General features: G+C 40.9%; 1 protein-coding gene across 5 annotated transcripts in view; it reads left to right on the top strand.

Moving 5' to 3' along the window:
• Positions 1–10473, top strand: part of ITPR2 (inositol 1,4,5-trisphosphate receptor type 2) — a 222855-nt gene that overhangs the window by 170830 nt on the left and 41552 nt on the right. For all 5 annotated transcript variants that reach the window (XM_017745784.1, XM_017745783.1, XM_017745782.1 and 2 more), the window contains 3 exons: positions 4708–4815; positions 6348–6540; positions 9547–9672. In XM_017745784.1, the coding sequence (XP_017601273.1) occupies positions 4708–4815; positions 6348–6540; positions 9547–9672 (427 nt within the window). The remainder of the gene's footprint in view (positions 1–4707; positions 4816–6347; positions 6541–9546; positions 9673–10473) is intronic.

Raw genomic sequence — 10473 nt, 5'->3', positions numbered from 1 at the left:
TTGACAACCATCTCAGCTGTGTACTGGGTAAGACCTCGTGCCTTTGATGAGAACGTGAGAGGCCCCTGCAGTTTACAAGTTACAACCAGGGACTGACACATCCTTATTAAAATATAGCGTGTCTCTGTGTTTTACAGAAATATTGAAAAGTGGAGAAAAACTTTCTCTTTTCCAAGCAATTTTTCCACATGCACACATGTATTCACACACTGCTATTTTGGCAAACCAATCTACTATACCACGTCAGTGAGTTAATGACAGGCTGGTGAAATGAATGTTCACAGCTTTAAATCAGTCTTTTCTTTAAGAGCATTTAAATAACTTCATTTTTGTTCAAGGTAATCTTAACTATAAAACTACAGGCCTGCAGGAAACCCATATATTAATTGCAAAAGGTGGTTCTGCTGTGGTTTTCCACACTGCTGATCACATATGGCATCCCAGATGAGTAGCGGATCTGATTTTATAGTCATGTTGTGTCAGGAGTTTAGACTGCATATTACTTGTAATTCTGTCATTTATCTCTACTGTTTCTTTATTAATCTCTTCAGCGTTCTTGGTCTGTCCTCAATCTTTCACATTTTGTACTGATACTTTATTACAGTGTTTTCCAAATTTTTTAAGTAAAAATCTTTCAAGATGAACAGCAGTCCTTCCTCAGGAGCTGACTGAAAGCCAAATGATCTTTATTCATATAGCTATTGCCTCACACATCCCCTCTTTGGAAATCACTGTTCCATTATATGCTGTTGCTTCCTTGTCCCTACATGCCTTGATGAACAGTAAAATACAGTGTTGACATTTAAAATATTGTCACTGGCATGGCTGATGTGAGTGAGTGAGTGAGTGAGTGAGTGAGTGAGTTTTCTCCTCAATAGTGATTTTTCTGGGGCTCTTTGCAAATTCAGGCTCTAGTGATGGTTACTTTTTTGTATCAGTTCCACTTGCCGTGTGTATTTGAAGTGCATTTTTTGAGCTTTGCTTTGAGAACATAAATGGGACTGTTCTTCTCATTATAGCTGCTCTCAGCCACGTCTGTCCCATGTCTTGTCCTCCAGCTGCCCCACAAGATTTGTGCAGCACACTGGATATAACACTTTACTGCATCACAGCAGTTAAATATGAAAAAAAATCACTCAGAGCTTGCACGGCCTTTACACGCCACGCACGAACTGTCACCTAGGGTGTATTATAAACTTGGATAAGCTTTCTGTATTTTAGGTTCACAGTTTGTCACTGCATTGTTATTTTCATTGCTGTGTCTTTGATCTCACAAAAAGCTCTGCCCTGGTCAAGGCATCTGTTGACACAGTCCCCCTGGCCCACGTGGGCCTTTGAGCTCGTTATGGGGCGAAGGAAGGATCATGAAAGCAGAGCTTCAGAAATCACCGTGGTTGCCAAATAACAGCATTCCTAAAGCTGTTCTGTGTCATACTGTGGGCCTCTGCTTTGGATCTGAGCTCTCTCAGATTGCTGTCCACAATGTTCTTTCATCAGTGTAGCTGTGGCAATACAGAAATATTAGCAGTAGTTATTGTTGTGTCGACGTAGAGGAATCCATCCTGTGTAGGAGCTGCAATATGAGCAGAAAACTGATGGGCCCTTTGCCCTGACATTACTGTCTGAAGGTCTAGAGTACACAGAAGGTAAGTGGTATTAAAAGATTTGGAAGCTGAGAGAAATGAAGTTATGAGTGAAGAAGATTCAGCATCAGCAGCTGAAGATTGCTGGTGCCTTTAGGTAGGTTCCCTGTCTGAAATGTGCTGCAGTTCCTCCAGCTTGGTCAGCAATCCTGCGTTGTTTCTGACTGTCTTTTCTGGCAGTCAAGGGGCTGGCACAGAAAATCCTGGCCTTTTCTTCAGGTCACTTTGTCCAGTGGTTGTGCTGGAAAGCTCCAGCTGTGCAGTGCTAGGTTCTGTTCACACGTTGGCATGGGACAGTCACAGCCTGAGGGCTCAGCCTCAGAAAGCACAGTGCAGACCACCAAATACACACTGTTTTAATGAGTGTGGCTGCTGTTCACGTGAAACCTGCTAGCAAAATATGCTCAATCTCAAATCTCCAGCAGGCTCTGAACACCCTGTTCTAGCCAGTCCCATTGGAGCATGAGAGGCTGAGATGGGTTTTCCCTTCTAGTCCATGTGATAAGGGAACTTCTGTTGCTGATACTTATCAAGAGAGACTTTTACAGCAAAAGTTATGGAGAGTTCAAAGCATATCAGGAAGCAATACCTAGAGTTTTCATATGGTTTACAAATGGCATTTCCAGTTCTGTATATGAGTTCAAGTATGAATATAGGAAGTTTTTTGTGGTACTAATGGAAATTTCTGCATCTATAGCATGTCCCTTTCTCCAAACTGGCATAGTTTTAATAAGAAGAACTATCCATACGTCCTTGACTTGTCATTTGTTAGAAAACTCAAAATCTTAATGGTTCACATTGGAGAAATAAAGGTCAAGATATAGGCAAAGTTCCTCTGCATTACAGAAGATAATAAAAGGGGAATATATTTGCTTCTGGTTATGCTAATTCATCACTCCAAGCACAGTGTGATTGCATTCTGTCTAGTCAGTGCTCTTCTTCGTATCTTAAAGAAGAGATACAGCCAAAGTAAAGGGCATTTGGAGATAGACAGGGAAAATAATTGAGTCACAGGGAGTCTTCTGTTTGAGGAGGGATGGGAGAGATAGGGATTGTTTTAATTTAAAGAAGAGACAAATAAAAGAGAACGTGACAGTAGTGTACAGAATGATGAATGATACAGAGAAGGTGAACTGGGCGCTCTTGCTTGCCCTTTCTTAAGTACAGAAGCAGAGGGACATCCAATAAAGCAGAAAGGCAAAAGTAATAACACTGTTGAAAGGGCATTTTTAAACACTAACTGTCTTGTTTCCACTGGCTCATCTTCTTTCTCTATGATTCTAGAGCATGTCTTGAGGGGCATGCAAAGACCTCTAGGAGATGAGTTCAAGTTGTCTTGCTAAGCAGTTGTTGTGGTCATGCTGCAAAGGCTGCTGGCTGGATCAGGTTATTTGGCTTGTGTGAAGGCAAGGAACTAGTCAGATAGTCTTAAAGAACCTTTTTAGTCTCAAAAATAAGTGGAAGTTTAGGTAAAGACATTAATATGTGTAATGATACTATCCATGCATTTGCTAGATGAGTAAAAAAGTAACTATTCAGGACAGAAATCTGCTACTGATGGAAGGAATATTCGTCTGCGGTTAACCCCCATGTCGTTTCTTTGCTGGTCTCCCTATCTGCTCATGACCCTGTTACAAAATGCTGATGTTGTGCCACATTGGCTCAGGCTCTGCTCTCAGGACCAAGCAGACTTCTGTCCCCAAGGAAGTTGTTGGAAGCGCATTTATTCTTCCTAAATATCCCTTTCTGACATTCTCTTACTTTTGGATGTTCCATTTTTTATTTGTCTTTATTTAATAAGTTTATATTGAGATCCAGAAGAAAATTTATTTTCATCAGTAGATTCTAGGGAACTTCAGTAAATGGACTAAATTGTTTATGTACTTCTCCCCTGCCTTATTGGTTAAAAAAAGGGAGATAATAAGACATGCAGATTCCAAATGGGTGAGATCACGTTCTGGTTAGATTATTACAGTATCTGTTTGGATCTGTTGCTACTTTTAGACTTAGTCCCTGTCAGTCTTTTTGTAGCTGTGCAATTATTTTATAATTCCTCACCAGGCTGTGCTATTTCATGTATCACAGTCCTGGTCCACCTGTGGTGATCATCACTTCAAAGGCCCGGTTCCTGTGGTCATTTTGAGTGCATGCCTGCCTCATTTCTAATGGTCTGTTGTGCTAATGTCAGCTGTGATGATTCAGCCCTGGATCACATCTGTGAGGTGGCTCTTCCTTTCCTTTCCTTTCCTGCTGCAGTTTTGCCCATCTTAAAACAGGTGAAACGCCTCAGCTATTCGGGACAGAAACCACTCACTGTGATGTAGGGAAAACTGAATTTTTAGTAATTTCCGTATGCCTTTTAATTAAGTCTTTGTTTCTCACTCACCTATAGGACATTATGAATGCATTTGCCAACATTTTTGTTACTAAACTTTGTACAACAATGGAGCATTTAAAATATCTACTATTCAACATAGAACAGATGTATTTTATCAATCATGGGAAGTGTATAATTTGTAAAAGTTTGTGGGAGATACATATTTGTGTGTTTGTGTGTATGTGCATATTTTCTGTGTATATGAACTGTACAGTTAAGGATGTATTTGCCTGGCACTGCAGTCCAGCTCCCTCAGAAATAGTTACAGCCCTGGAATACCAACCTGCAACCTAGTTTAGCCATTTGAAGTCGCTGGGAAAAATTAATTGTAAATGTAATTTAGTACTCAGAGGTATGCAAATTTTATGTCTAAACTCAAGTGAAAAGAAGCATTCAGTCTAATTTTTTGGCATTTGTCAAAAGCCCTCCAAAAGCCATCCAGGCTGCGGGCTAAGCTGCCTTTCATAAATCTCAACTGAAGACTTGCTGCTAACTTCATAAGACTAAATTATTTCTATTGTTCTCGAGGAATTACATTTTTGTTGTTATCTGTGGAAAGAACCCCACTGGGTTGAGCATGTAAGTATATGGGAATGGGGGGAAGGAGGATTTGTGTTAGTTAAGTGGAGATGATAAAACTGAAAACATAGCAGCAGGACATAAATCAGATTTTTCTTCTTTTTCTAGTTGGCTTGTCACAATAAAGCATTGCAACAGATGCTGAAGCCAGGGTCAGATCCAGATGAAGGAGATGAAGCCTTGAGGTTTTATGCCAAACATACGGCACAGATAGAGGTAAAAGATTGCTCTCCCAGAAGATGGACTGTGAGACAAGTCTGCATCTTGTGTGTGGTGTATCTCCTCTTTAAGCTTCCAAATGGTGTGGATTATTTATGAGGAGAAGGTTGAATAATATGCTTTTGGCTGTGGGAGGAAAAGGAATACACCTATATTAGAAGTGGCTCCAAGCCATCATTTCACAGTAGCTTTGCTGTGTGTTACCAAACATGTTCTGTTAGCGAAATAATGACTGTGGATAGTAGCTGTGTCATGAAGTCAAGAATGATCTTGTATGGTACATCACTCAAATAAATAATCATGAGTTTCAAAGCCACTGATGCTGGATGATCGAATTAAAAGTCTGGCTGGAGTACAGAGAGGTTTTGAAGTGGTGTAGACATTCAGTATGGCTTTTGTTTAAAATACCAAGGCGTGGCCTAGTTCAGCAGTTCTCCTCTCTGTTTTAAACTTTACACCTGCCATGGGCTGGATTTAGATAGAGGTCCACAGAGGTATCCCACCACAGGAGAGATGAAAGCTCCATGGCCTTGGTTGTCCAGAGGGCAGCTCAGTGCTCCTCTTAATGTACTTTAATACTTTGGGTGCTGCTGAGATCTCTCTTAGCAATTATCAGCCAGTTTATCTGGGTAGGTTGTAAATTTAGGCACTGAACAAGCACTGTGGTCAACTTTTATGTGGCCAATAGCTTCTTCTGGAAAAGTGAAACCCAACCCAGCATTGCTTCTATACAAAACAGGTAATTGCTTGTCTTTGAAAGCAGTCCCAGACCTGCTTGGTGTTTCAGATATTATCTCCCCTATATTAAGGCATCTCATTTGTTTGATTTGAAATTCAAATGGTGGTGGTTTTTTATTTTCACCAGTGGCTGTACAGAGGCATGGTCGTAGTAGTCGAAATGAGTTTTCTACTCATTTCTGTATTTTTAATAATGCAGAGTCCCCGATCAGAATGGGGAAGCAATTTTGATGGCAATGTGGTGAGATGAAATAAAATCTAGCTCACTCACCAGTAACCTGCTAGCTCCTGAAATGCAAGCAATTCAAAACCTTGGGTTTTGTCAAGTAAAAAGATAAAGACTGACCAGATATGGGTGCTGCCTGAGTAACAAGGTGCTATTTTTGCATGTTCACCTTCACAATTTATCCCATCATAGAAACAGATTCAAGATGAGAAAATAATTTTGTAATCAGAGCAGAAAGCCCCTGAACTTCTCCACTTTTTACTGGGAGAGATTTCTTTCAATTTACAGCAAAATTGAAGTGTTCTGAATTAGAACATTTTTTATATTTGGGGAAGTCTGGACCAAGATTTTTCTTGAGTCCTTTCTTTGCCACCTTATTCTGGCAGGCTTTTGAAAATAAAAACAGCTTTACTCTGTTTTGGGATTGATTGGTCCAACTTTATTGTACTGTTCAAATAATGAATGCATTAATTGGTAAATTAAAGGGGAACTGTGAACAAGAAAAGATATGACAACATGATTGGATAGTCACTGACTCTGACAAAAATGTGCATTTTATTTATAGATTGTTCGCCATGATAGAACAATGGAAAAGATTGTCTTTCCTGTCCCCAATATTTGCGAATTCCTCACTCGGGAATCCAAAAGTCGGGTATTCAATACAACAGAGAGAGATGAACAAGGGAGCAAAGTCAATGACTTTTTCCAGCAGACTGAGGATCTGTACAACGAGATGAAATGGCAAAAGAAAATTAGGAGTAAGTACTGTCATTTTAAAAAAATAGCCTCATTATGCTAAAACCTTGCTTTTAAACCTTCAAATGCTTTAATTTTAATGATACACTCTTCTCTGTTCACTCTGATACTACAACAGACAAAACTGTTCTGGGCTTGAGAGTGTAGGTCAGATGAGACATTTGCATGCCACCATAAAAGAAGTGTAATATGGAGCAGTTATTAATATGTTCAAGATGATGTCCAAAAGTTAAATTGAGGGATGGATAAACTGGGTGTAGTTCTACTAATCTTGATAGCATTGCACCTAATTAAGCCAAGGCCCCTAATATTTAACAAAAACATGTGTAGCTGCGTATTTGAGGTTTGCAGATTCCTGAAAGACCATTAAAAAACTTGTAAACGTCAGTCATTTAAAAACATCTCTCACCAGAACCTCAGCTACTTTAAATATGCCCAGCTCCCATGGAGTCAGACCCCTCTGCCAGTTCACATCAGCCTGGTGTGACTGGGCTGCAGGGTGTCCCAGCTGGCCCAACTGGTGCACATCCCACGATATTGGGAAGGCACATGTGTGGCCTTGAGCTGCTTGGTCAGGATCATGGGGGAGAGGTCAAAGCAGGGACACCAAGAGGAGGGGCAGGGAAGCCCCACCAGGTACCCTGAATGTCTTTAGCTCACTGGTGGGCAGTACAGCTGCTTGGCAGGAATGGGGCTGTTGCCAATGCACCTGGATCAGGAGGATCCTGCCAGCTCAGCCACTGTCAACTCTGCCCTTGGCTTTTGGAGCAGAAAGTTGTATTTTATATATCATAGACTCACAGAATGGTTGGGGTTGGGAGGGACCTTAAAGATCACACAGTTCCCAGCCCCTGCCATGGGCAGGGACACCTTCCATTATCCCAGGCTGCTCAGAGCCCCATCCAGCCTGGCCTTGGACACTGCCAGGGATCCAGGGGCAGCCACAGCTTCTCTGGGCAACCTGTGCCAGGGCCTCCCCACCCTCACAGGGAACCATTTCTTCCTCATATCCAATCTAAACCTACCCTTAGTTTGAAGTAATTCCCCCTTGTCCTGTCACTCCAGGCCCTTGTCAAGAGTCTTTCTCCATCTTTCCTGTAGGCTTCCTTCAGGCACTGGAAGGCTACATTATGTCACCCCAAAGCCTTCTCTTCTCCAGGCTGAACATACATAAAAATGCCTAAAAGTGGTCACTTCATTCACTGCTAAAACGCAGATGCACTTGGAGTGTCACACGTCATCTGCTCACAGCAATTGATCAGGAAGGAAGGAAGGAATAAGGTCTAGAGCAGCAGGATAGTCAGAGCAATGTGGGAGCATCCTGAACATGATGGAAACATGGATGTCATGGCAATTTTTCAAATGTCGATTCCTAGGCTATAATTTTCAGCAGCAGCAAGTCTTCAGCATGAACCCCATCAACCCAAGTCTGCGTCTCTTGGTGGCACCCTAAAAACTTAGTAGTGACAAACTCACCCAGAATAGAAATGGAAAAATACATGATTACAGAATCTGCAGTCTATTTGGGAATAAAAGTCATTGTATTGTAGAAAAATTACTTCAATAAAAAAAATCACATCTGGGGGTTTTGCTTTAGAAACACAAATAAAAGAGCCAAGCCAACAATTAGATAGACCCGACCTGCCTAATGCTATAAACAAAGAAAATTGGTTTATTTTTATTCAGAACAGAAATTTCTCAATTCCTTTCATCAGTGGAATAGCCCACAAGTCTCCGTGTTGGGGTTTTTTTATTATTTGAAAAGATAATACAGGTTGAAGCTGGGGTCATTCTTTAGCCAAGTGTCTGTTAGCATGAAGTCTGTGCTGCTTAAATTGACAGATGTCATTTTTGCAATGGTTCCAAATGCTTAAATCTCAGCAGTCAGCAACAAAAGGTTATCACAGTGAAATCTGAATATTTACCTAATTGCCATTAAAGGCTATTTTGATTAAAGCCTGAGACAGTCATATGCAGTTGAAGAAGTCTGCTGTTTATAAAAACTTTGCTGAGCACTCTGCATACTTGCAGGAAGTTTCCAGTACTTTAAAATCTAATTAATAGGGATGCATCATGTTGGAAACCTCTCTGACCAGAGATCTTTTTACACTATTGCACATAGGATCTTGTTTCAAATGTTCATTTTAAAACGTATTTTAGTGCATTCATATATATGAAGTGCTTGCCTGAGTCTCAGCACACTCTGATCTTGTTCCTGGCCTTCTTTCTGAACTGTGTATGTGACTCTGGACGCAAAATCAACCCTGTTTTGCACTGTTTCCCTTTTTAGTCTTTTCTAGCTAGGCTGTAGGTTCTTTGGGATATGGACTATTTCTGTGTGTTTGTACAGCACTTCACATATGGAGATCATGGCTTGTTTGAGTCCTTTTAAGCAGGAGTACAGAGCTGTTTGTCAGCAGGTGACCATGGGCTTCTGAGCATCATGCAGGAAATAGTCAGCTTTTGTAGAACCAAAACCCAGGCAGACCAAATTTTGCCTGCTTCCCAAGCAGATCAAAATGTTTTTAGTTTGGCAGAGGTGGAGAAAATACTGCAGTTCTGAAACCATGCCTACTCCATAGTTCTCTGCATATGTCATCGGTGTACTTGGTCCAAATAGGTCATCTGGATGACCCATTCTGGGTGTTCTGGGTGACTGGCATTCAGAGTGCTAAAATCTCTTTGTTTGCTTGATTTTGTGTCCCCATGCACAAAGGCTACAGTTTCAGATGCACCTGAAAAGACTCCTTTGCAAAATATCCAGGCCTAAAATCTTCCCAGAGGCAAAACTCCGGTATATAATAAACTGTATTGTGATCTTTGGATTAAAAGCTCTGCTTGAAACTATGTGTTATGGCAAACCTACGTTTAATTTTTGTCCATTTTAGTTAATTTTAAAGATCTGCATGTTTTCTACATTAATCTGTATTTAGTTCCCTTGGGGCCATTGCTGATTGAGATTCTGCTTGCTTTCAGTTCACTGATTGCTGCTTTTCTGCCCTTTCTAGATAATCCAGCCCTGTTTTGGTTCTCCAGACACATCTCTCTCTGGGGGAATATTTCCTTCAACCTTGCTGTATTCATCAATTTAGCAGTTGCTTTGTTCTACCCTTTTGGAGATGATGGAGATGAAGGCAAGTACAGTTTGGTTTTACTTTTTGTTTTAATTTTGGATGCTTTCATTTCTGAGGTAACAAAGCTGCATTTTCAGGTGCAGTCATATCTGGAAGCCATTTAGTGTCTCCTAAGTAGGTACCAAATGCTGTATGAAATGTGGTAGTTGATCTGTGTGTCACAGGGCCTGCACAATGCAGAGTAGAATGGACAGAGCATAAGCTGAAGATTATCTAGATGATCTCAGCTAATTTTTTTATATTGCCATATTACAGTGCCCTACTACACAGATTTAGCTGCAGCTTCTGAACTGAAGGAGGATTCCTGGCAGCAGAGGGACAGAGATTCCTTAAGCCTGACCAAAATGAATGACTTGCAGTCCTGAAAACATATGGAAGAGAATGATTTGCAAACTCTCTTGTTGGCTTTTCACCATGTTGTTTATTGGGATAAAAGGGCATAACTGTTGCAGAGGATAAATGCATTATGTAAAAATACTCTTAAAACTTATGATTCTGTCTCTGCTTCATCCCGTGTCACAGGAAATATTTAATGAAATTCATTATTTGCTATAAATGCAGCAGACTAGCAGGAGGCCTCTTTGAAGCCCAAACAAGCTTAATTAGGGTAAAGGAGACTAAATCGTTCAGAATACTGGTAATGGGAGCAGAGCCATTCACCTCTGGGCCTTTGATTTGTGGCCAGTCAGTAATGTGACTGAAAGTCACCTCTGTCTGGTGGCATGTGAACTGGGCTGGTGGAAGCAGTCCAGCTTCTAGCAGATACATGTGCTTTTCACAAACACCACAGCTGGCACCGGC

Source organism: Corvus brachyrhynchos, unplaced genomic scaffold (genome assembly GCF_000691975.1).
Source record: "Corvus brachyrhynchos isolate BGI_N302 unplaced genomic scaffold, ASM69197v1 scaffold209, whole genome shotgun sequence".
Classification (NCBI taxonomy): domain Eukaryota; kingdom Metazoa; phylum Chordata; class Aves; order Passeriformes; family Corvidae; genus Corvus; species Corvus brachyrhynchos.
The sequence above is the reverse complement of the archived record's forward strand: the minus strand, read 5'-3'. Positions and strand labels throughout refer to the sequence as shown.